Genomic DNA, 27159 nt, shown 5'->3' on the forward strand with positions numbered 1-27159 from the left:
GAAAGATGTTTGCTGGACTAAGAATAGGGAATGAAGTATTAGAAAAATTAAAGAAAGGTAAGAATGACCACGGTTTTAGTTTCAACAGTTTCAGGACAAATATATGTACATATACACCCCCCACCCCCCACCCCCCCACAATTACAAGTGCATAAACAATGTTGATATCCCCTTTGTGATGGCAATCAGAAGAGCAGAAGAATCAAAGATTGCATAGCTTTGCCAGTACATCTTATGGTTCATTCTTCTATGTTTGTGTGAGTATAAAATTTACTCTAACTTCTACTTGAATATCCTCATAATTCATTAAGAAATGTGTCTGGAACTTCAAAATTATTATAACTATACTGTGAATGTATGTTTTGCTCCATCACTTATATTTCTTACCTTCAGTGCCTCATAGTTGGATGTCCGAGTCAAGAAATTTTCCCAAGATTTATTTAGCATTTCTCTCTGCTTATGGATAGCTTTGATCTGTAACATAAATGAGATTTACAAGATGCAACACAATCCCCTTCTCACAAGCTTTTCTGAATTCTTTGAGCTGTTTGAATATCATGTTCACCTATGCCCCTTTGGCTACCTTAGCTCATCCCTCTCGCCTGAGATTGGATGATAATGTTGTAGTAATGTACTTGTCCTTTGAAAACTTCACTTATGTACTGCCTTTATAAAAACAAAGGCTTACCTTCCCTGTGCAAACTAATTTCCCCTTTTCCAACAGAGATATTAGAAGAGCCCCCGCTCTTTCAGGAATACTTCCTGTATATTCTCACTTTCAAATGCTGAATAACAGAGATGGAATCACTTCTGGTGATGGAAGTGCAGACACCATAATGCATGACAATCCTCAAAAACATTAACATGAAATTTTAGACAACTGGACCAACTGAACTTACTTATCAGAAAGCAGGAGAGGATGAGCAAAAATGCCAAATGCTTGCCTTAAAACCAAACCTGGAAAATGTCTGTTCCTTCTCACACTTAGCATGCCAGGAAGTACAAAGGCCTGCTTTCTAAAGTAGTGAAACTCTGTGACTATTCAACCAAGGGATCACGTAACAAAGGCTTATGTTTCATTTTAAGAATCAGATGTGGTTGTAATAGATACTTTAAATCATTATCTGGTACAGATGAACACACGTGCAACTCTATAGTAGCATAATGGTCATTTCTCATCATACTGTTGCTGATGCATCACGGATGATACTGCTTCATTTTTTCATGTTATTCTCTAAATAGTGGCAAAATTATACAAATTGGGAGAACTGAGTTTAATCTAATTTAAAGTTAAAATTTTGCTGCTGAGACAGATTAAAATGTCTTCAATCAGTGTACAGATCTGGGATTTTACACAACATTGTGTAATAACAACATTTCATATAAATTGACAAAAAAGCTTACATGGCCTTTACTTGTTTAAATACTCCTTGTCTTACTTTTTTATATGTTTTTTGTTCTTCTTGTATTTCTTGTTGGTGTTGACTTTCAAGCACTTCAGTCTGCAAAGCGGCAACCATTCTTCCAATATCTTCTGATACGTCTGAAAGAACTTTCAAGGCTTCCTCATCTGATGCAATAGGCTTGAATTCTTCTTTTAGTTCTGCACAAATTTCACTCCAAACTTCTCCAACCTGTATGTGCAACGCACCACAGTAGTTGCTATTTATACCTTTTTTTTCAGTTCCAGTTAGACTTCAGTAATGCTACACCTAATTCATTTATGATAACCCTCCCTAAGCCTTCCCAAGCCCAAACTTGACTCCACAGAGGAGTAACAGGAATGCTGACAACTACAGAAACTCAGAAGAAATACATATAGCTACAAGATATCACATTACGAGAGTGAAGTATTTTGTCTTGCTGGCTAGTTCTTAAAATCTCAAATTACACACATGATCAGATCAAACTGCAATGTGAGACAGAAACCAAAGCTGGAATTATCAACTAAAGATTAAGTCTTGCTAGTTCCTGAACACTTCAAGATCTCACATACTTCATTTCTAAGGAGAAACTGGCATAAACTGAAGGATCTTTTGAACAGGATGGCTCCCACAAAGCTCATTATCCTGTTCTTTTTTCCTATAGGCACATCATTCTTAACTTTTGACAGTATGGATGGATACTGCATGTGGGGACAAAGATGGGAAAGTACAGAAAAACCTTTATGAGAATGTGTATTTAAAGTAATTTTTAATAGTAAGCCACCACTCCCCTAAACTGACTTTACTGACAAAGAGGCAGTCCTACTCTCCAGGCCTTCCCTAATTTCTTACTTCTATTCTGGTGCATTCCTGTTTCTTGAGTTGGTAAACAGTTAAATCTATTTTTCTCAGAGTTATTTTTAAGTAATGTTGGTTTCTAGTCTTATTTTCTATGCACTCACAAACATTTGTAACAGTACAGAGTCTGAGGAGTGCTGCAATGACGGAGGTAGGGTTGTTTCTTTGGATGGTAAATACTGGCTTACTATGAAACTATAGGCAACTTGTGACACAGCTTTTGAAGGGCTATTTGTTTGTTGTATCCTCACATATACTTGCTATTTTTGCAAACACAGACACAATAGTAAGATCTTCTAACACAATACTCACTTTGAAGTCAATATAATGCTGTATGATAGCAAGTGTGACACGGTCCTTAGCCGATAAGCCAGGTAAATTTTCAAAACCTAAAAGAAAATGGATCATGTCGGTGTTAACAGCATCCTGAAATTATCTTAAAATGTAACGTTCTAGTAAAAAAGACACCGTGTTATTTGTCATATAATCACATACAAAATCTTCATCACATATACCAGTCACTCTTAAAATCCTGAGCAGGCTTTTAGTGATAAACCCTCTGTTTTCTCCTTAATAAATTCTCTCTATACTAACTCTTTACTTATGAGTGGCTCCAGTAACCTTCCAATCGCTTGGAAAGCCAGGATTTGCTATGCTTTTGTGGAAAGGGTTTGATCTTTCCTTAAAGCAGACAGTTGAGTCCACAGGTCAGTTTCTAAAGAAGCAATTCAGCACAGTTTGCTTTAGCTGTGAAGCAGCCAAAAGGAGAATCATATTACAGGATGTCCAGTATTTTGTTTCAAAGCTGTGTAATGGGAGTGTCCTCCATCTCAAAGACTTGAGCCTTGAGCATAATCCTTGAGTATGAGTCCATCTTTTAAAAAACACATTTACAATATATGTAAAAGAATAAGGTAGAGGGGTATGGTTGTTGAGACTATATCTTTCTCTTTTTTTGCATGATGAATGTTAATTATATTTGATGGTAAAAAACCGAACCATATCTGTCAAATCTCATTCTAGACCCCATCATACCATCTGTGTGGTAACTGGGAATGTAGGATCTATCTATTAGACTATAATCACATCATTTTTGAAGTTAAGAAATATCATAAACACAGACCAATTCATGCTGTTTTTCCTGATCACCATGTTAAAGGCTGTTATGGAGCATCACTACAGTAAGAGGAAGATGCTTTGAAAAGACTATAAAAATATTTCCATTTCTTTTATTATCCACTCTCATGTCATTTCAGTACTTCACAGGAGACATACGACTAACACGAGGTATGTATGAACACAGGAGGAAGCTGTAAGAAAATCTCATGTCTTTTTGCTTTAATAAAGAATTTAGCTGTGATCCAACATTTAACATAATTAACATAATAAAAATTTGTAAGAACCTGGGTTACAACAGAGGAAGAACTAGCTATAGTTTATTAGAGAAACTAAGGATGTTTTCAACACAGTTGGCTCTCTAGGTTACCGAGGGAACTGGCTGAAGCAATCTCAGAACAATTACTGATCATCTTTGAATCTGTGGAGGATGGACAGGAAAAAACAAACATAATACCTATTTCTAAAAGAGGGGAAGGACAAGCCACAGAATATTAGGTCAGTTCAGTTCACAAAAAAAGACTGAAACAAATGATTAAGCAAATAGTGTTTATGCAGCTAAATGTAACAGTGAAAACATTTATATCCAACATGAATTAGTAAAAACTGAGATCTAGCTTTTTTCTATAGCCAGATAAGAGATCTTATGGATATGCAAGATTTTATTGTGTATCTTGACTTCAGGTTAGGTTTTTAGACAAGGGTGTAATGTGTATTATTCAGTGTACAAAGAGCACAGAATTAGTAGCGACTGTGGCATTTTGAATGAAAAGATTAAAATGCAAATTAATTTTGCCAATCCAAAAAATGATCTAAACCTACAAAATTTAATCCAGTAAGGACAAATAAAAAGTTCTAAATGTAAGAATAGTCATATGTGCAAATCCAGGATGGTAGTTGACTGTACAAGATCCTAAGTCAAATAAGCAAACAATATGCTACAATGAATACAGCATTGTTATATTAATGTCAGAATGTTTATTTAAAAGATGAGTAATGCAGCTCTATGTGGCAGTGAGGCTTCTGGATTACTGTGTTCAGTTTTGGGACACTAGAGATCAAAAGAATGTGAATCAATTGGAAAGACTCAAGAAAAAAACCCAAAACAGTGCAAAAAATTAGAGGTCATGCTAGAAAATGGGATCGGTGAGTAACATCTCAATCTAAGGAAATAAAATTAAATGTAAAAGTGTTATGTGAAAGAGATATTGTGTGTGGGAACGCAAATTACATAAAATTTCAAGCAAATTTTAGGTTTAATTCTAGGAAAACTCCTCCTAATGGTAGGGACAGCAAAGTACTGGGGAAGTCTTAAAATCCTCAAGAACTGGGACTTTTAAGAACAGGATGAGCAAACATCAATGGAGTGTTAATGATGCTTCTCCTAGTTTCCTTTGACTTTTTTTATAGTGACTTTATTGATTTCCAGTGAACAAATTCAATTTAATGACAAATATGACATTGAAAATGCAATTCACTTGTCTTACCTAGCTTGCACAATAATGAATAAAGTTTTGCCAGTATGTTTTCTGAAATTTCCATGATGGCAAAGCTGGGACAGTTGGCAGGCAAGGGAATGACCTCTTGCTGTTTCTGGAAGCTGCTAGTAATAGGTCTCTTCATGTCTAATAATTTCAAAACACAAAACCAGAGGAGAAGAATGAAGCTATTCCCAAAGCTATTAAAGAAAATGTTATCTATGTAATGAAGTATGAGGATCTTTTGCAGGCAGCTATGGACATACTCTTTTGTGTGATTTCTCCTCCAAAAGATAGTTCAATCTTACTTTGTGGGCACTATGTAAATAATTTTGATAGTCTGGACATGAATTTGAACATAATTTGGGAAATACGAATTAGCATGACTAAAGTTCTGCAAGAACATAGCACTGGCCTTACTTCTTTTTATAACATATAACAAAATACAATGCCTTTTGTGGAAAAAATTCAGTAGTTTAACTGCCCATTATTAGAAAAGCTGTTCGGGAGCTTTTCATGGCTCATGACAAAGCAACCGTGGTTCTGTTATTACCTGGTTCATTCCCAGCTGATGTAGAAAATGTCATCTAGTGGCCAGGCTCTAGGAGGTATTTTGTATTTGGGAAGAACTACAGCATAGAGCTATAAATATTATAATTTACTTTCATCAGAATTCGGACTACAAAATGAAATACCATCTTTGTTTTACTTCTTTCGTTGGAACTGCTCAGAGTTTCACATGCATCATAAAACTTACCAACAATCCTTCCATAGTGATCACGTTTGATTCCTAGATCCAACTCTTCCTGTCTCCATAATTGTATTAGAAGGCTAGCTGCTGTTTGATCTTTCTCCCCTCGCCAAGTACTGATGTGTGAAGTGGTTTTAGGGTTGTCACAAAATTCAACCAAGATTCCAAGGATTATATTGCACAGGTTCTTTTGCTTTACCTTGGTGAAGGGAAAAGGAAAAAAATGTTTTATACTGTTCAAAACACAGTGATGTCTACCTTCAAAAATAGAGAAATTGTATAATGTGATCAAGTAACTGCAAGCTTTTCATCACAGCTGTTTGCACAAAATTGCTGGATAAACTTGTAAATCTGTCAAGTTTCTGGAATCCTGCCATGTAAAGTTCCATAAATCAAAGAACATTAGGAGAATAATGTAGGATCATGTAAGATGTGCATACCTGTGTGTAAATGCCTCCAGGCTCTATTGCTGGAGAATTTACTACTACCAAGATTTATTTTTATAAGAAATAGACGCTGAAGGCAGTGGCTGAGCTGTACCACACGGCACCTGTTCTATTCTGTGGCCAGAACTTTTACCAGCAGCTGAGAGTAGGGAAGGGTCTACAGCCTTGCACTTCGAGGGTATCAGAGACAAGGCAGTACAGCTAGTGAGAATGAGGAGGGAATGAAACAAGGAAGGTGCATGCTGATTTTGTAAGAGGTGAAATGCCTGTGCTAGCATTATGTCCAAGACCTATACAGACAAGATACATGTACAAAGTAACCTTAAACATCAAAACTTTTAAAGCCTTCAAGTATATACTAACTCTGCTCTTACTAACTTCAATATGAAGTAAGAAGTGAGGTGCTTTTCGAAACAGAGATGTCATCCAAAGTAAGAGCATAGCTTTTCTTTTTAAAAAGAGTAAATTCTTGTTAAATTTAAAGCCTCCTCTGCCAAATTCTTATTTACTTGGAAAATCCATGCAATCATTTCTAGGGAGTTATCCTGGTGTATGATCACCTTCCTATCTCACAGAATTACATGTATTGATCTTTTTGTTAGTATTATAATCATCTTAGGAGATACTGTAACAAAATAATGCAACTTTCCATGTTGTTTTACTACTCTTCCATTCTGTAAAAACAATAATTAAAATACTTACTGCCAACAAATCCAGAAGGAGAAAAATGCCCTGTTTTTCAAGAAAATAATCCTCTGCAATGTAACATCCAAGGACACAGGACCTTAAACAGAAATAATTTCATTGTGTAGAAACATTTTTATACTTTAGAATATTTTACAAACATCAAATCTGCTTTACAGAATTGCACAAATTCATTTGCTATGCAATACGCTTCATATCTTCAGGGAGTCAAAAAATCATGTTTCACATGCCTTTTCATTTACACCATGTAACTAAACATACCCTACTTGACTGCTCTTTCTTCTCTTGCAGGTGGCACATCTTCCTTGTAGCAGACCAAGAAATTTGGCAGGCTGACAATGAATTGGATTAGAATATGGATTTGAACTAAAACTAACTCAGTAAAAGAGGCTAAAATTTAGCTAGATCATGTCCCTGATCTGGCTTACTGCAAGACTGTGTGAATTTTCTGCCAGCAGAATCAAGGGGCGAGACAAGCAAGACTGGTTTGTTTTTTTTTTTTTGGCAACAGTATTTGCTTCTCCCAGCTTAAAATGATCATAAAACCAGCATTCATGTTACTACTGCTTCATTCTCTTATTTCCTCAATTATGGTCATTAACAGAGAAACAAGAGATCTCCTGCATTGGTATTTTCTGCCAGGCAAACATACCTTTTGGCTTTCAATGTATTTATCAACCTCTGTCTTACAGCAAATTAACTTTTGGTTATCCTCCTGTGTATTGACATTCTCTGATAGCAACTTTTAAAATATTTCTAGCCCCATAGAGCAAGTTTACAACCACTTCTTATGCTTATGCAGTTTTTAGCTAATAATGGTCTATTCCTGCCTTCTGTTTACTTCTCTGAAGTTATTTACAGACTCCAACCATACACCTCTTTTAGAAAGCCTTAGGTGATTCCACATTTCAGGAGGTCACGCTGTGTGGGGAGTTAAGACTGCTGTGTAGGGAGTTAGGTTGTCATATTGATCCCCTGTTTAATAGAAGAGAATATATGCATAATATCCTCTTTTTTTTTTTTTTAATCATTTTTATTGAATGAAGGAATTTTATACTTTGCAAATAGAAGAAAAGCCTATATGTGCAGGGAAAACCCATAGTACTGCAGACCTAAAAATACATGACTTGTCATTTTTAAGAGTTACTGCTGCCAAAATACTTTACCAACCACAAGTAGTCGAGTGCACTTAAGAGGAGAAAATTGTGGCCTAATCCACTACATAATTTCTTTGGATCCATCTGAATGAATGGGATAAGTATATCCACTCCTTCATAGCTGAAGAGTTCCTGTTGAAACGTTAATTAAAGCAACATGTTTCTTAAATGATATTTACTAAATAGCTACATATAAGAAAATATAAAGGAAATTGAAAAAATGAAATATTTATATCATAATAAATTCACTGCACTTGCAAGAGCAAGATAAATCCCTTACAATATACATGAGAAAAAGAGATTTTCAGTTTTTCTGAACTGCTAATCTCATTTGTTAACACTTTCATATATTAATTTCCAAATTATGTAAATTAGCAATTAAATAGGTGAGACACTTCCTAGTGGATTTCTGAGTGATTTTGAATCTTAACTGTCACTGTCACAATACCCGATTATCAAACCTGACTGGTTAGCAATAAAGTGCCATTGACATCTGCTTTTGAATAATTAATAATAATAATAATAGAAACACTATACTTCAAATTAAAATATACCCTGCTTTAATATTTTCTTCACAGTGTGAGGCAGAAAGATACATACCTTTCTGAGGAGATCATTTTTACAGACAGCAGACAAAATAAATAATATATCAGCTTGGATTTCCAGTAGAACGGCATCTTCTTTCTCTTTAGATTTGTTTACTGCATACTTTAGGATGTCTGTAGGTGAATATATTTTATACATGTGAATGTCCTATACACAAGCTAGAATTCTACAACAGCTTCTGACAAGGAATTAAAAATCAAATTTACACCAAGGAATTTTTAAAGGAATCTACTTATGCGGTTCAGTTTTCTCTCCTGTGTTTTGTACTAGCTTACAGAAGTGCAGCACTCTGATGCTGTAGTTTCATGGGCTTTACTCTTGGTGACAGAGTAAATGATAGTAGACAATAGTAGCTTGCAGAGACTTCTTTGTGATGCCCCGTGTATTGTGCCATTGCAATGAGTTCAGGGAACTGAACTGGATTAGGTAACTTACAAAAAGGCGATGAACTTACTGATTTGCGCTACTGTACAGCCTCACTAACATTTGCACTAACAGTGGAAATGTGGGAGACCTAAAACACCACCACTGTTGAAAAAATCAGCCTTGGAACCACTATGTGAAAGAGGTCATTCAAACAAAGAAGTCCTCCAAATTAAGAAGAGTTACTTAAATCTAATACATAAGGAATAGAGTTAATTTTGCTTTCACTAAAATCTGTCTTCACTGGAGTTCAACTTTCAACTGAGGATATAAAATCTGTTATTTCTAGGCTTTCTATCAGAACATACTCCTTGAATTCCAAAGGATCTTACCTGTTTTGTTTCTTTCAATACAACTCTTTCAGAGTATTGGAAACTTACTTATTATTGTAAGAAGAGAACTTAAACCTGTTTGTATTGGAACTTAAAGCCAAATTTAACAATAGGTATGTGTTACTGAACAAGAAAATGGTCTAAATTTGAAGGAGCAATGGTTAAGCAGTTTTATTCTGCTTTTATTCACTCATAATGTTATTCATATAAAAGTATATTATTAATTTTCTTCTATTTAAAGAAGAGTTATGGAAAGTGACACCATTCCCTCAGCAATTTGCCAATGACACTAAGCTATGTGGGTTGATCAACATACTGGAGGGAAGGGATGGGATCCAGAGGGACCTTGACGTGATTTAGAGGTGGGACAATGCCGACCTTATGAAGCTCAACAAAGCAAAGTGCAAGGTCCTACATCTGGGTCGGGGCAATCCATGCACAGCTACAGGTTGGGCAGAGAAGAGATTCAGGGCAGCCCTGTGAAGAAGGACTTGGGGGTGTTGATCAATGGGAAAAGTAACATGAGCTGGGTTCAGTGTGCGCTCACAGCCCAGAAACAAACCATATCCTGGGCTGCATCAAAAGGAGCGTGACCAGCAGCTTGAGGGAGGTGATCCTGCCCTTCTGCTCTACTTGGAGTACTGTGTACAGTTCTGGTGTTCTCAATATAAGAAGGACATGGATCTGTTGGAGCAAGTCCAGAGGAGGGCCATGAGGATGATCAGGGGGCTGGAGCACCTCCCGTATGAAGACAGGCTGAGAAAGTTGGGACTGTTCAGCCTGGAGAAGAGACGTCTGCATGGAGACATCATAGCAGCCTTCCAGTATCTGAAGGGGGCCTACAAGGATGCCAGAGGGGGACTCTTCATTAGGGACTGTAGTGATAGGACAAGGGGCAACAGGTTCAAACTTAAACAGGGGCAGTTCAGGTTAGATATAAGAAGGAAGTTCTTTACTATGGAGGTGGTGAGGCACTGGAACAGGTTGCCCAATGAAGTGGTGAATACTCCATCCCTGGCAGTGTTCAAGGCCAGGCTGAACAGGGCCTTGGGCAACATGGTTTGGTGTGGGACATCCCTGCTCATGGAAGAGGGGTTGGAACTAGATGATCCTTTCCAATCCAAACCCGTCTATGATTCTAGGATTCTATAATAGACTTAGATAGAACAAGACTCATAGCTGGAGTTTCTAGGAACTATCACAATGAAAATAAGATGTAACAAATGTGGTATAATGAAGGGAGAAGGGGCAGCTTTCACTCTGAAATTAAGCACCTAGGTTTTTACAGCTGTCTGTTTTGTTTAATTCATTCAATTATGTGGGTTAAGGTGTAACAAAATTCAAAATCCAGTCAGAGATTTTTAAGTTTTTCAGCAGTCAGAGCAGTAACACATAAAACCAGAACCATGAACATTCTTAGCGTTAACAGAAATGTCCTAATATAAGTACAGCAATAAAAATTGTGCTTTACCCAGTAGCTGGCTAATTGCTCCCTGGTCACACAAATTAAGGTTCACAGCATCATCGTAAAGCGCCACAACAGATCTCAGCACTCTCAGGCTGTAGCGCATTTGTGCAAGTTTGTTGCCACGACCACTTGTTCCATGGAAACTGTTACCTTGACCAAAGAAAGCATCTGTGGAGCAATTGCAATACATACTTTGTTTTATTCTTTTGGCAGACAGTGTGTGTTCAGAAAAAATAATGTGCTCAGAAACAAAAACCCAACCCAAACCCCACCTTATTAGTGTAAGCTAAAACCAAACAAAACCCCTTCATGTTAGAAAGGCTTCTTGTTCAAAACTACCTAGTAATAAGCCTTTTTGTACAAAGCTACACTTCTTAAATTTGTAAGAAAAGTATGACTTGGATGAGCATTTAAAATTATTAGAATTTTTTTTAACCTTACTAGGTTAATGAGCAGTCTACAAAACTGAAAAAATCTTTTCTAGCATGACACACAATATCAACCTTTTGATGTCTCTTAGACCCAAATGAAAAATTCTTTCTAGAAAAACATATTACATTTTATAAAGGAAACTATCCATCCCCAGAAAACCAGGCAATGAAATTAGGTGCAGTTGGTTGTCTTTTTGTTTAGCCCATACTCTTAGCTGATGGCCCCAAGCCAGCTTTAGCCTGTGAACTATCTCACTTTGTACAGCTCTCCAATTTGAGTTAATGCGTCCTGCCTCATGGCAAGAACTACTGGTTGGACTTGTTGCCACAATAACTGTATCTGACGAGCTTAAAACACAGGCAGTAGAGATATGTGGCTGCCCACACGTGAAGGAATGCCAGTATGGTGGTACACAGGGAAGAGGGCACTGGCTCACCCTTTGTTTTTTTTTTTCTTAAGAAAGATTACTTTCCTAAGTGACCTATTGAAAAAGAATCATTCTGACTTCATGAGTTTTGCATTTTTCCTTCCTGTCAAAGAAAGTAAGCTCAGTTGAGTTTTGTTTTGAGGTTACTGTGGATGAAAAGTCATAAGCATGTACTTACCTTGGCCTATACACCATTCTAGAAACACAAGGAGAAGAGTATTCGCTTGGCAGGACAAATATTCATCTATTAACAAGGGAGCCACAGAAGCTAAAATAGCAATTGCATGAAGCTGTAATTCTTCATACTGAGCAGCAGACCATTCATAAAATCCAAGCTTTTGATTTGGTTTTACATAATAAAGCAAAGCTGGCATAACATCATTTTCACTGAGAAGCTGCAGAGTCAAGACAAAGAGAGACAGGTTACAGGTTTCACATGCAAGTAAGAACAATCTAAAGCAATGAGTCAACTTTATCATTGTTCACTAAGAAAATTATTTTTTATTGAGAAAGCATGTCATGAAGGCTACAAGTACAGACAAGCTCTGTTTATATTTGGTAGCATTCCCACAGACTGTGGTTTGTTAAACATGATTATGTTCTTCACATATATTTCAATAATGCTTGGCAGTCACTTGTCAGCTAATTTTCCTGGTCTAGGTTTGTAGCTTTTCTAAAATGAAAACTCTATGCTTCTTTCAAACAGCAAGACTTGTTCCAAAGCTGTGTATAAATACTTGACTTGGAGAACAGGAGATTTCAGTCTACTGCACTATAATATTCCTGTGATTATTTTGAATTCTATTTTTTTTTGTTGTTGTTTTTGCTTGCTATATCTTCTGTTCTGTTACAACTTACCTGCACAGCACGTGGGTCTTTAGATAAGACTCCTATTACGTGAAATAGCAATTTCTTCATCTCGAAGTCCTCATAACAGCGGATAAGTTTAAGACCTTTCACCAAGGGATTGGGAATTTTAACTATGAAGAAAATTGTAGATAGGTTACAAAAAACACGATTAAAAGTAAAAATAGTGTACTTATACAGTACAAAATCTCTTACCTTCAGTAAATGTTGCGAGTGCTATTAACAGCTTTGCAAATCCACTTTCCTATAGGTATTCAAAAAAAATACATTAATTAAATTCAATTGCAGTGAAATTAAGACTTATGATTTAATTTTAGGGTTTTTTTGTTTGTTTGTTTGTTTGTTTTTTTCCTTTTTCCCAGAACAGAGTTTAATATATCCTATAGCAGAATAAAGAGAATTTGATCAAGAAGATAAACCATTTGGACATTTTACAATACTAACTGCAGTCCTAAGGGTACAATTAGTGAAATTTTTGTCTCATTCAGTACAAGTCTGAACTTCAATCTATGGGGAAATCCCAAAAACGTTTATTCACTACTATATACCACGCAAGAAGACCATGTTCTCACTACTGTTAGAGTTGTGGTTTTCAAAACGTATTCATGCATGTGTAAGTTTGTACAAAAGGATCATCAGTACATACAATTTTGTGACTTCAGTTGTGCATGCACTTACATTCAACTGCAGTGCGTTTACAAGTAAGCACATGAAAACTGCATGTATGAACAACATGCACTTACAAATGTGACTTATAAGAAATTAAAAAAAATAACATCTTGGAATTCACAGCTCCTAGAAAGCTAACAGGACAATTATGTCAGATATAACTATGGATAGGGCCAAGGCCAATTAGTGTTTATGCAGCACAGTTTAGGCAACTGAGCTTTGTTTCTGAGGTGATTAGAAGCCATGGTTACTGGTACATTATTCTTCTTGAGCAACAGAATACATTAGCTTGGCCTCAGTACTCTGGCAAAGCCAACACAGAGCCTTCCACCAGCTCCCAAGAGGAGCAGAGCTCACAGAACACCCCACAGAATCAAGTGGTTCTACTAGTTTTGCAGCAGCTGGGCTCAGATTTGTTCAGCCTAGTTCTGGAGGTCAGCACACACACAATTTGAACAATCAGAAAATTTTAAAGAAAATATTGAAGTACACAACTATATTGCCTATTAGGTTTTGTCTCTGTGGTATCTGTATTATCTGTACAAAGCCATTGCAAAGTGGTTAAATAAAAAAACAACATCAGAACTTCTTAATGTTTTCTCCTTGCTGATTAATGCAGTACTAAATTGCAATGGAAACAGTAAGCAATCACCAAACAGACAGTTTTGTTCTAACACAGAGATAATAACTAATACCATTATAAGCTTTATTTTACATATAATTTTCAATTTACTTGTGGTGAGAAAATTATTTTCCTTTTCAAACGCTCACATTCCTGTGCTGATTTCTGAATTATGTGAAATGGAAGACTGATTTTCTCAAGTTGCTTAGATAAGAAGAAAAAAAGAGAACATTCTGCTGATAATTTCTCTGGTATTATCTACAAGGCAGGATTCAACAGTAATGTTAATGTTTCTGTCTACCTACTGCTTATACCCAGTACCTTGTAAAATCTCTAGGGAGGCTGAGAATACAGAATCTAAAGTACGATATTTTCATTTTTTCCTTGCATTGAAACTATTTTTCTTCCCTGTAGTATAAGGCATTAAAAATATGTGTCTTGGTTATTTATCTTGTAGGAAAAAGACATGTTTCTACAGCCAGATAAACAATTTGAATCTTTTAGACATCAAGTATGTTGCTGTGATGATATAACAGACATTCCATAATGGTTAGTAATAAAATGGAAAACTTGAATGAAAAATCTGTAATCTTCATTAGAGACAATAAAATCTATTTAGTAACACAGCCATTGGGAACCTTTGACTGAAGTTGAGGGATTAATTCCTTGAAAGCAATCCATTCCTAAATAGTGAAAAGATCTAGAGGAATTTGATTGCTTATTTATTCCATACATATGTCATACTGTCATTAAAATTCTAAATCTCAATTGTAAAACAAGAGAGTAGAAGAGTATTAACATCCATAAAAAGTTAACTTCTCTGTAGGCTCCTCTTAAATATTCTGGAATATTACAGAAGAACAAAGTCACCTACTTGTTAGGCAAGCAACCCTAGTGTATTCTGGACTACAATTATATGACATAGTCTTAAAAAGAATTTTTGTGCCTCTTATTAACTGGATCTAAGTTGTTATTTTCTCAACATCTTATTTAAAGCTTCTGAGCAAACCTTCTTGTTCCTGGTTATGAGGCACAGATACTTCAGCTGAATTTGAGCCATCTGAATATAGCCTGTACTCCTACATTTTCAAACAACAAATGAGATTTAATGCAAAACTCATTGTAACAGAATGGCACATCTGAGAAGCTGTACAAGAATACAAGAGTTAACGTTAAGTTTTGCACATAAATAATGTTAGTGTAATTTTCTAGGTATTAAATAAGGTTGCTGCTAGTACTCCAGGCCAGTGATCTGCAGATTTGAGGTCTCTCTGAGATAGAGGGAACGGCAGAAAGAAAAAGGGTAATCTGAGAAAGAGAAAAGCACTGGAGACAGAGTAGAACCCTAATGCGGAAAAATACTTGATTATATAATAGTAAAAGAGAAGTTATCAGTCTCTGGAATATATCTATAAATACTTACAATCATAGGTGCTGCAGGATTTTCAGCTAGTAACGTGGCAAACACCAAGAGGTCATTCCGTAGCTGACGATCACAATGCCGGAAACCATGCATAAGTAGGTCTTCAAATACTTCTTTCAAAGTACTTAAAAGAAAGTGAAATGCATTTTACCTTTTCTTTTCATATTCTATATTTAGACAGCTCTAGGTATATGAATTCTCATTCAGCATCATACTTGTCAAAGCCTTAGGGTTTAAGTGCAAGAGAAATAACTTAAAACATGATTATGAATGGATTCTTATGTATACCACTTGACATCCATTTTAAGCATATACACAAGATGCACGTATTATAAATTGCACACTATGCACACAGTAACACACTGTCTATGTTATAATTTACTCAAGCATGGAACTGGATGTTCTTGAATTATTATTGAGAAGAAATGGTCTAATCCTAAGTAGTTAAAATAGTGTAACTCACTAAGGGAAAGCCTGTTATTCATTCCAGCGGATTATCTAGAATTAAGCCTTGTATATCATAGCACAGAATTTTCTGCTAAGTTTATAACACAAGCATTTCTACAGTGCATGGCCTACTGAGTCTAATGTGTAAGTTTGAAAATGGTGCAATTAACTTTTTCATCACACAAAGCAATTGATAGGGCTCTACCTCCTACGCTATGCAGCAGAGCACCTTGATCTTCCTCTTGCCCTGTGGCAGAATCAAATGATAGTGGATTGCTGAGTTGATGAAATAAAGAGAGGCTTGACAATGAAATAGTTTTGATGTAGACTGTATGTGCTTTTAGCTGGACCCCAGCCACTGAGTTTGTAAACTACCTGGCAGGCTCCTCTTGGATCATACATCATTTTCTGGCATTTCACAGGCCACAGTGCTGTCTAACATGCTGAAATAGAAACAGGTACCTGAGGGGTCTAAATCATGGGCTGCTTGTCTATGAGGTCTGAATCAGCACTGCTTCCACTTCGGAGAATCAGACGTGTTAATACTGAAAACTTAATGAGGATTTAATGAGAGCCCTCCATTCTCTGTTTGTATTTTCTCTCGATTCATTTCAAACAAAATGCTACACAATAGCAAGGCTTTAGATGTCTCCAAAATCACAATATTAATTAATAAAATGCTTCCCTGTACTTACTGTACACATTCCAAGCTACTGAGCTGATTACAGACTTCTTCTTTTGAGGTATTTTCTACCAGGTTCCATAGGATTTCTGAGGAGAGGAACGCCAGCTGCCCTGAGTGATCATCACCATTTAGATACAAACAGAGTCTGCTGGCTGCTCGGGCCTTCAGCATAAGCCTGCAATTTGCTCCTAAAATTATGAAAATACAAATAAGTAATTCCCTGTAGATCAGTAAGTGTTTTAGGCATGTTCAGAGAACAAATGATCTAAGTTCAGAGGTAATGAGATTGCTGAAAGAACACTTTGTACTAACCAGAGCTGGACAGATGCTGGAGAGCTTTAAGTACCCACAACTTCTCAATAAGTTGACTTTCAACTACTGCTAGTGACAAAACGAGAGTTTCTGCTAATCCTCCTAATTCAGCCATCTGAATTTTATAGTTTGCACTTGTTGGCTGGCAACCTGCACATACAATAGCTTTAGTTAAAATGCAGAAAATATTCAAAAATTTGTTTACTTCATAAAACATTTGTCCTATTCATCCCTTCTCAAGAAAGGATTAATAACCAAGTATCATAGTTCCTTAGTCCTAAAATAATTTGAAAAAAACCCCAAACTAATAAACAATAAGAGCTGCTTTTCTTATATCTGCATATTAACAGTGCCTAAAGCATATCCAACACTCACCTTCAAAAAGACTAAAATGCTATACAAATAAATTAATTGTTTCCTAGAATTTACAGACTGAAAGAACAAGCAGGGTTATAGACAGGTAAAAAACCTTCTTTGGGTCATGCAATAAATTGTTGGTGCAGGACTTAATTCTCTTCTGTAGCCTATTCACTAGCTAATTAATGCTTTCTATAATTGTATTACTTATAATACGTGAATCCAACCTTTGATTTATAAGCTTGACTTTCTAATATGTACCTGATTTTACTTTTGTCATTGCATATACAAATCTATATTTCATTACTGAATTAGTAGGGAAGGAGAAGCACTGAGAAAAGAAATTTTGTGTATATATTCTAACTCATGAAAGTAAAGTTTCTTTTAGATTTCTAAAAATATACACATCAAATTATATGAAATGCAGGACTGATAAATGCAGATAATGCACATGATGAAACAAATTTTAAATAAGCATAAACTCTGATAGGCTGTAAGTTCATATTACTTTATAGGTAAAAGAACTCTGAAGATCAGACTCTGTCAAGATTTATATATATGCTTAGAGATGAAGATTTTCACTTAAAAAATTAGACTGAACTACATTCTTCATTTTTGTGATAACATCTTATTTCCTAAATCTGAAGGACAGTAACAAAATCTGTCAATAATTAACATTCACTTATCTCAATGGAAGTATTTACAAACATACAACCAACTGCACTCATAGCTGCTTTTAGGATTTGAGTCTTGTTTGTAAGGTAAACCCAGATTTATACACTTTCCTATTTCTAGTCTCCTATGAGGGCTGTTGCAGCTGCAGCTTCTTCAGGCCCCCTAATAAATTAAAGCTAGCAAGAGGGCACAGGAACTAGTGCCACACTGTAGGAGCACAGCAAGGGAGCATAGCATCCAACATACTCCTGCATGGGATCCTCACTGTGACAATGGTCATCTGCTATAAATCTAGTGCTGTCTTGCAGCATGTGATATTGTGGCCCTCCAGGAGGGGATCCATGACTAACTTTGCGTGATAACAGCCTCTGACACCATCACAAGGGTCAAAGGAATAAGCAGTAGGGGATTCTGATGGCAGTTTGCATGCCTATCCTTAGTACCATAGGGTCATGCTTGAGCTCATACGCAGGCATCATCAGCCTCTTTCTGCAGAGACAAGTCAAACATCTATTCAAAGCCTATATTCGAATGTGTCCATATAATATGAACTCAATCACATTTAGATGGACTCAGATCTATCCCTCAAAAGCAACACAAGTGAAACCAGAGCTGCTTCTCTCCAGCCTATGTACACAAAGTTGAAAATTACATTTCCCTTCTTATAATTCTGATGCCAATTATTATTTCTTCCTCCATTGTCCACATTTCAGAGAACATGTGAAAACTTCACGTTTTCTGGATACTATATATTCCTAATCCCCTAAGTGTAATAAATAATTCCTTGTACATTGATGAACTAATTTCAGATTTTGAGTATGCATTTCTATAAAAGTGCTAACTGCATGTTTGCCAGTGCTGTATATTTAATGCATGAGATACAGTAACTATAGTTACAAAGAAAAATGAATCCACAGTTAATTAAAAGAGCCATTTCAAAGTAGCTGGGATCACATACACTTCATTTCCTGTGGCACTTGAAAATACTGTGCTTTACCTGAAACTAGTTTTCTTGGTGGCTCCGTATTATAAAAGCTAATAACACACTTACAGATTTGTATTCTAACTTCAGAGCTTGGCACCCTCATCAAATAACCTGTCAGAAACAGAAAAAAAAAAAAAAGTAATTTACAAAGTTTATAATTGTTTTAGAAAGTAATCTTAACACTTCTATTTACAGTATTTAGTGTTTCTTTTGGTCATACCCCTACAAATCTGTCATTTTGTGCAAAGTTTGATTATAAAATACCCAAGGGACAGGAACTCCTACACCAAAGGGGACAAAGGGATCTTGGAGGAGTAGCATCAGGTTAATCAAAAAGTGACCTCCTCTGCTTTACGGCTACAGACCCTTATAAGAAACTGGATGTTATTCCAGAAGTTGTGGAATTCAGAAGAAAGCTACCACACTAGGCTGTTGTCATCATTACAGCGTCAGAAGCTCTTCTTCTAGCAGACATAATGTGACATAAAGGGAGCACAGAAAGAGATCCTTTTCCACAAGATACATAGAATTCCATTGAAAGCTACCAGCTATCCATGCCTAACATGGATAACACAAACAATCTTTTAGATTTGAGAGTCTTTTTGGACACTGTACCCTCAAGAAAACCTGAAACTATCTGAACTACCTGAAACAACCTTGTGAAACCAGGAGGCCATTCTGCTATCTACTTGGACCTGTGAAAATAGACTTCGAAAAATATTTTTTTTCTCCCCCATTTCAAGGATATATATATTTTATTTTCATGTCTGAAAGGCTGACTGTGCTACCTCGTTGCCATTTAAATCTTACCACTAAATGAGCTGATATCACTCCTGCTCAATTCTAAATCCTTTTTGACCCACAGCGCTTGCAGTATTTTCTTTGAAAATCATAAATATGACATGCAAAGTTGTAAAAAGATGGTACTGACAGGTCCAGTGACATTAAGACATGCCTTTCACACCTTTTCCTCAATAGCTCTCTTAAAATAGATTTCTGAAGAATATGACTCAGATGCAGCAGGAGGCTGAAGTCAAGAACTGCTACTCCTAGTAAGGCACGGTGCTAAATTGACTTCTGTTTTGCCTTTGTAGATGATAGGCCTTGGGCTTTTGGGTTTTGAGGGTTTGAGCTAGGAATCAGGTGTTACTGTTTCTCACTTGTTTCTTCCATTTGGTTTCAAAGAAGCAGGAAGGATACATATTCCCCTTATGCTAGGCTTCAGTGTTTGTAGTAATATACCAATTTCTTAGAGCAAAATGAAATAAAACATATTATAGACAGGTTTAATTCTTCAGATGGACTGATAAAGTTATCTCACATAGCTTCTGACACTGGCAAATAGGTAATACTGCTAGCTAATCTGCATTTTACCTGCACAGCAAAATAAGAATGGTTTCTAATACTAAAAAGCACAGAGGTCTGAATGGATAATTGAAATAAATTACTTACATTTACTATGGAAATTAAAGAAATTAAAATTGTGCTAAGAATACGGTTAATTTTATTATAGCATAATAATTATTTTGTTGTGGCATATCAGTTTACACTCACCCAGTTGTGCAATGAATTTTGAAACCACTGTGGAATAGGTTATTTCATCGGAAGATTTCTTTTTTTGAAACGGTAACCTGCAAAATGGAATTTAAAAATATTACAACTACGCTTAAAACACTATAGACGAACACTTTAATCAAGTCACCAGAATAGCTCAGTAGCTTTCCTTCTCCTCCTTGGCATTTTTTGCAAATAAAGGGCAGTTTTCCAAGGACAAATACATTCCTTGCAATGCTAATTCTACACTGAAAGTTCCAGTTCTAAAATCTGGCAATTACTAGTACACGTTCATGATACTATTTTCATAATTCATATTCGATGCAGTAAGAAATACTGAAAAAAAAACCCCACCCCAAAACCAAATGTCATTTAAATGTAGAAGATTAAATCCTGGAATCTATGCACTATCTAGGCTATTGCAGAGACAAACTAAGCATAGGTATGTGCAGAGGTAGAAGAAAAAGGATCCTATCCCTGAGCAAGATCTCTTGAAATGGATAAAAATAAAACTAATAAACTGACTCCAAATAGCCAAAAGACAAATTTATTTTTCAAAACACAATATTAAGAAATATTCAATAACATTTACAAAATACTTAGTTATGACATAAACATGTAAGTGTTAAAAATACTCTAAGAGTAAACATTACAATGTTATGTTAAGGTCTCTGCAGCTCATAGTGCAGAAGCAGCTTTCCGGTAGGCTTACCTCTGTAAACACAGCCAGAGAAAAAGCAAGCAGAAAGCAAATAATGGAATAAATGGAGGAGGGGGAAGAAACAGACATTGAAAAAGAAGTGGGAAGAAGACAGGTAAACAGAAGCCGTTATGAAAGAGTGGAAAATTTTACTACAGGAGTCCTACTATCTGAAAGAAAATTTGAAGTAATAGCCCCTTCCTCTAGTTATAGGCTTCTCTTTGCCATATGAAGTAGTAGTGAAAGTGGTGGAATTTCCACAGTACAGAAATTAAAGCAAAACCCAAGGGTGCAGTTTTCCACAATACATTCATCACAGACAGCACAATTATTGCTGAACTGCTTTAAGAAATGAAAAGTCTTACTCACAACTACATTTTATCAACTTTATACACTCATTCTCAGTTTTGTCATGCTTGTGCCAAACACGGAAGATGAAACTTCGTGATGCAGTTTCTCATTTTCCACTGTGTGGCAGCAAAAGAAAGCAGTACAACCGATGGTGCTCAGAGAACTAAAAGATTCAGCTGAGAAATTCTATCCTTATTAAGTCTTAACAGCTGAGAGGAAATTATGTAAAAACCTATTTGAATAGCTAGTTTACTATGCAACTCCTTTCTGTGATTTTTCTCTTCCTTTTTCTCTCCAATTTTAATTAAATACAGGAGTAACTGTAGTTACAAGCCTTCCATAAGTAACTATTAAATTACTGAGGAGGAAAAAACTACTGACAAGTGCAGGTAACACCTACAAATAAAGTACATCATGACAATGAAGATGCCTGAAAGTTCATGTAGTATGTTTTTAAAGTAATTACAAATCCCAAATGCTCCTATTTTGGTTCTTTCTCTTATGCAATGGCTTGTCGTTTTGTAAAGCCTTTAATACCTTCAGGTACTAAGCTGTCTTTGTGACACCTCATGTTCTAAAGACCTAAAGAGTTTGTTTCAAACTGCAAAGCATACTTCAGCAGGACTTAGCTGCTGAAATCTTCAGAGACCAGAAGTCCCAGAACAATTTACTCAGTCACCCTGGGCAATCTTGCTTCCAAGCAAGCTGGGGCCAATTAAAATATAGTTTTGAATGATGTAATAGGTGGTTCCACAGATACTGAACTGCTAAAATTGGTCCCTCCTTTATGCTAACAGAAACTGGATTTGAGAAAATCACAGTTCATAGAAAAGAAGGGTAATGTAACAGATGCCTTGCAGATACAGATGCGTTGTGAATGGTTGCTGTATGCATAACTCAGTTGCTTTAGAAAATGTATGAACATGTTAAGAAGCAATGTTTAAAACTCTAAAATGAGGGCTGAAGTACTTACCCACATAATTTAATAAGTTCACATAAAGGCTTGGTGAAAGCTTCTTGTTCATTCATTTTTTCTGCACACAGGTTAAGAATTTCCGTTATTTGTGCTAAATCTTTAAGGGGCTTTTAATTTAAAGTAAAGGAAATCAGGTTGTTTGCAGTGCTATGAATCAGAAGAAAAAGCTGAACACTGTATTCATCATACTTCAGAAACACAACCGAGAAAAAGCAAGGCCAATACATTCAAAGTTAGATGTAAAATAAAGCATATGACCCAACACTTAGGCTTTTTAAAGCAGCCTTACTTCTACAACTCTTGCAAAACTGATTTTGCTTTCTTATCAGCTGAACTCACTGGAATTTTGGTACTGAATATTTAAAAATACAGGATGAAAAATTTTTACATCACAGTATCAGATTTACCTATCTAAATTCTGAGACATCCTTGAGGTATTTAAATTCTTTCCTAATCTAGTCCCAGGTGACTAACTAAGGTTTGACAATCTGGACTCAAACACATACTGAGATTATCAAATTTAAGGTAGAGGTAGAGGCACAAGATCAAATCTGAACAGGTCACTGAGACCAAGAAATTACTACAAATCCACTGACTCATGGAAACTGCCTGTAAGTACTTAGACACAACTTGATTGTGAAGTAATGCGATAGTTTAAATCTCTGTGGCAATTAGCTGAATTGTATGAAATTAATTGCATTTTTCCATATGCCCATGCCCTCTCTAGTACTTCTGATTACTGGAAGACATTCAATTTGTACTCTAAATATGAAAAGAATTTCAGATAAAGTAGTCTGACTTTAATTTAAAAAGTCTCCTTCACTGGAAGTCATTGCTATTTTATCTGTTGCTTCTTAAGTAAGTGACAATTATTATGCTTGTCTAGGCTGAGTTGAAAGTACACTAATTACATTTTGAGCACTTTCAACCACTGTAAAGGTGAGATCCCTCTACTGAATTTTGTAGCAAATGAATCTAACATCCAAGAATCTTGCTAACCTGCCAGCCTTGGCTATGTGTACACAAGAAGGCCAATGATGAGAATGTGTGTGTTCTCCATGTGGAAGCACAGCACATGATAAAACACTTTGCTGAAAAGTCAAGAGTATTAACATACATAAAACACCATGAATTCAGAGTGCTACAATGCCAAAAAGGATACAAGCCCATTTTCAAAACACTTGGCTACCTTCTTGAGACTTTTCAGCTGCTCTTTTTCCAAACCTTTCTTAAGTAAAAGAATGGAAAACAGGTTTTAGTTGCAGTTTGCCTTAGCACATTAAATGATTATGTTTATCCCCTTTTAAGTTTAAATGAAAGTGGAAATCAGATTAAAAAAATCACAAGACACAAGGAAATTCTGAAAGTGCTTTGCAGCAGGATTAGCTCCTTGATCAAGCCTCATTTCTAAATACAGAGTCTACGCTCTTGTAAATGCAGAAACTTTTGAAAACCCTATCTTTAGCTGAAATGTGTGGGCTCTTTCTCTTAAATTCTTTGGGATTCTGTGAAAGACACCTAATAAAACCAAAGCTATGTCACACATGACACTGATGTGTAAAAATGCAGCTCTAAGTGGCTTAGAGTAGAGCTCTGACACCACTAGGAAATAGTCTGCAAATTCAAAGTTGAAAACAACTGAAGCAAGGATATGTCAGGGTGTGTCAGTGATACACAGCATTCATTCCAGCTCTTCTGAGCACCTCCACGCTGGGCAAAAGCACTGCACCTTGAGGCAGACCAGAAAGTTGTTTCAGGAATGTACAAGCCCAGAATCCTAAGGGCATTTTATCATATACTTTCTAAAGAAGCAGTAAACAACATCATCCAGCACATTTTTCTTCAGTCTCTCAGTTTATACCATCAGCTCTGTATACGGGGGGAGGGACGGGAGACACAAACTACTTCTCTGTGGACATCAACTTTAAATGTGGTATGTTTAATCAAGTGCTTGTTTTAAGAGTATAAATTATTAGGGGTTTAGACCAAAAGTAACTAATAGCTTAGTGAATTTAGTCTGCCAAATCTTCTTGTAGTCTGTGGAAGTCCATGAGATGCTAATCTGTGCACCTAAATGCTCATATCTGTTTTTCAACACTGAAATTTGTATATCTCTTCTTCCTTTAAAATCATCTCCCTGGAGATATGTCGGCAGTTAACTTGAGCAATTACATAAATTCCTGACATACTTTCAGTAACTGTACTCTGCATGCATTTCTGTTTCTCAGCTGTAGGTTTCAGCACTCTAAAACTCCAAGATAAGCTATGAATTTTGCCTGTTTGAGGCCCTACTGGGTTATATATGTAGAGATATATAGATAATCTTTATATATACAGAAAAAACATCACTGATACCATTCTTTATTACAGTGACCATCTTTAGAAGAAGTGTTCAAATGCCAGACCATTCAGCTTCACTCTCTGTGGCTCCAGTCACATCTGACTAGAGTCAGTCACATCTGGCTGCGGTGCCATCTGCTTTATTTGGGGTGGGTACTAAAGTAATGTATGAAACATTTTTCTAAGCCTCATTACTACCTGTGAACTGAAATAATTAAGTATTAGGCTTACTTACTGAGTTCGAATCTTCGAGTAGTTTAATGATGCGATTCAAATCCACTGATCTTAGCTGTGTATCCTGGAAAAGTCACACTTTTAACCTTTATTTTTTAATAGGCTGTGCTTTAAAAGTGCTTAAACCTTAAAATGTAAGAGTGCCGCTCTGAACCAACATGAATCTACCTACGGGCGGCTAAATCCAGGCTGTGTGCGGAGCACAACCCGGGGCTTGTTCTCAGCCCGACGTAGCGGCCAAACCAAACCAAGCCAGGCCAGGCCATAACAGCGCCTCGCGGCCGGCGGTGACAAGCAGGCTGAGGGACTGAAGGTGACTCCCGGCCGCGGGGGCACTCACCTGGATGGCGCCGAGGTCCGCGCCGGCGTCCAAGGCGTTCCTGTGCCGCTCCCTGGCGCCACAAGAGGGGCCAAGGGCCGGCGACAGCCCCGGGGAGCGGGCTGGGGAGCGGGCCGGGGAGAGAGAGGGCGCCCGTGAGGCGGGGGGCTCGGTCACGGCTAGGGTGGCCATGGTGCCGATATCACGCTGCCACCCGACCGCCCGCCGCGGCGGCAGCAGCGGTGCGGCCTCACGCCGTTGCCATGGGAGCGGGCGGTGCCACCTCCCTGCATCGGAGCCCAGGCCCGCTGCGGCCTTGCGTGTGCCCGGCGCCGCGGAGCTGCCGGGCTGCGGGGCGGCGGGCAGCATGTGGCCCGCTGTGCTTCGCGAGCCTCCCGCTTCTCCCCGGCCTGCAGCCCCCAGTCCTGCCCCTCCTGCCCTCATTCCGGTGCTCCATCTCTACGTCTCGCCAATAGTATACTCATCTGTTGTTACACCCTCCTCCACACTGCCAGCAATGCCATTTCGTGGCCTGTTACAAAGTGCTTGCACAGCGAGAAAATAATTTCCCAGTCCTGTGCAGAGCAGAGGCTGGGCTTTTCCCGCTTGCTGAGGAGCTGTAAGGGAGAGGCTGGTTGATCTGTAACTTCTGATCATGAATAAATGCACAGTGAGAGACCACCATAACAAACGCTGGTGCAGATGGGATAGCCCTGTCTCAGGTGGCCTGTGGGGAGCAAGGGGAGAGGAATCTTTTCTCTGCATAGACTGATACAAAACAGATGACTAATGCCTGGAAAGTAATAAAGGCAGGGACAGAAGCATCAGGGGATTTGGATATATTTTACTTGCTCACAGTTTTCACCCCTAGGTTTGCTACTGCATCTCTCAGCTAAAAACAACAGCTGCTCTTGTGAGGATACATGTACACCTGATGGTCACATTCTGAAATACCATCTCCAGGGAGCGTGGCTGAGCCCATCAACACCAAATTGGCTGGGGAACACCAGGCCCTGTGCTGGGTTAATGCCCAAAGAAGAGCTGGTCACCCAGAAGTGGCTGCAGCAAAAGGTGACACCTCACCATGTGCTTACTTCAGCTGCCCTTCGCAAAATGCCTCGGACAAGTTACACATATGCAGCTTTGGATATTCACAAATCCCAAGTCTTTGACTGATATCAACCCCAGTTTTCATTAACAAATAATTAACTCCTGTGATTCCAAAGAAACATTTAAATATGCAAAAAAATTTATTAAATCCTTAGGATAGCTGTTTGAATCTCCAGACAGCTTTTATGGGAAAAGAAGTAACTGGTAACAGAAACAAGAAAGAAACCTTTATGGCTCCAACTATAACCAACACAGTTTTTATTTTCATTCCTCCCAGCTTGAATGCTACACCCCCCCACACTTCATATATACCTTCTTCAGAAATAAGATGTGTATCATGTTTAGTACTCACATACGCTATACAGTTCTCCTTCCATCACAGGGAAAATGTACGAGAGCACACATACCCATCCATGCTCTACATTTTGTACAAGTTCATCCTGTATACAACTCCAGAATGGCAGCAAAAATATAGCCTACCATAGAATGGGACTCTAATATGGAAAATGCAGTGACCACTTTGACAGCCATAATGCATTGAGTTGTATTGGTAGGAACACAGGTCACACAATGGCAGGACATGTAGGACATGACATTACAGTGCATTCACCTAACATGCCAATGCCGCTGCCAGTGTGGTGTTTGATGCTTTTCAGCCATCCATGTAGACACATCTCTCCATTCCAGTAAGCATTTTACTAGCCCTTCCACATTCTACTTAAACATTTGTTTCTGTGAACATTCTCAGTCGCTGTCTTGTATCTGGGCCTACACTGAATGGAACAAGATTTTCTATTAGGCTTTTGATATGAATTGTAATGACAGTGCTTACAGGTCTGCAAGCATCACTGAACAAACTGGATTGTGGTCTTTTTTGCTTTGTGCCCAGATACTTACTGAAGTCATATAT

At 37.3% G+C, this 27159-nt stretch overlaps 1 protein-coding gene across 1 annotated transcript in view; it reads right to left on the minus strand.

Moving 5' to 3' along the window:
- CFAP69 (cilia and flagella associated protein 69) overlaps window positions 1–25331 on the minus strand; it is a gene marked incomplete at both ends in the record, with an annotated part of 28561 nt that extends 3230 nt beyond the window's left edge. The window contains 21 exons of the mRNA XM_080611565.1: window positions 388–474; window positions 1440–1634; window positions 2595–2671; window positions 4886–5023; window positions 5634–5826; window positions 6776–6857; window positions 7949–8067; window positions 8536–8654; window positions 10768–10932; window positions 11802–12018; window positions 12482–12603; window positions 12686–12734; window positions 15205–15328; window positions 16347–16524; window positions 16649–16798; window positions 18678–18776; window positions 20220–20296; window positions 22244–22353; window positions 23409–23474; window positions 24822–24884; window positions 25161–25331. Of these exons, the coding sequence (XP_080467691.1) occupies window positions 388–474; window positions 1440–1634; window positions 2595–2671; window positions 4886–5023; window positions 5634–5826; window positions 6776–6857; window positions 7949–8067; window positions 8536–8654; window positions 10768–10932; window positions 11802–12018; window positions 12482–12603; window positions 12686–12734; window positions 15205–15328; window positions 16347–16524; window positions 16649–16798; window positions 18678–18776; window positions 20220–20296; window positions 22244–22353; window positions 23409–23474; window positions 24822–24884; window positions 25161–25331 (2601 nt within the window). The remainder of the gene's footprint in view (window positions 1–387; window positions 475–1439; window positions 1635–2594; window positions 2672–4885; window positions 5024–5633; window positions 5827–6775; window positions 6858–7948; window positions 8068–8535; window positions 8655–10767; window positions 10933–11801; window positions 12019–12481; window positions 12604–12685; window positions 12735–15204; window positions 15329–16346; window positions 16525–16648; window positions 16799–18677; window positions 18777–20219; window positions 20297–22243; window positions 22354–23408; window positions 23475–24821; window positions 24885–25160) is intronic.
- Between the last annotated feature and the right edge of the window lie 1828 nt (window positions 25332–27159).

Source organism: Psittacula echo (genome assembly GCF_963264785.1).
Source record: "Psittacula echo genome assembly, chromosome: 2".
Classification (NCBI taxonomy): Eukaryota; Metazoa; Chordata; class Aves; order Psittaciformes; family Psittacidae; genus Psittacula; species Psittacula echo.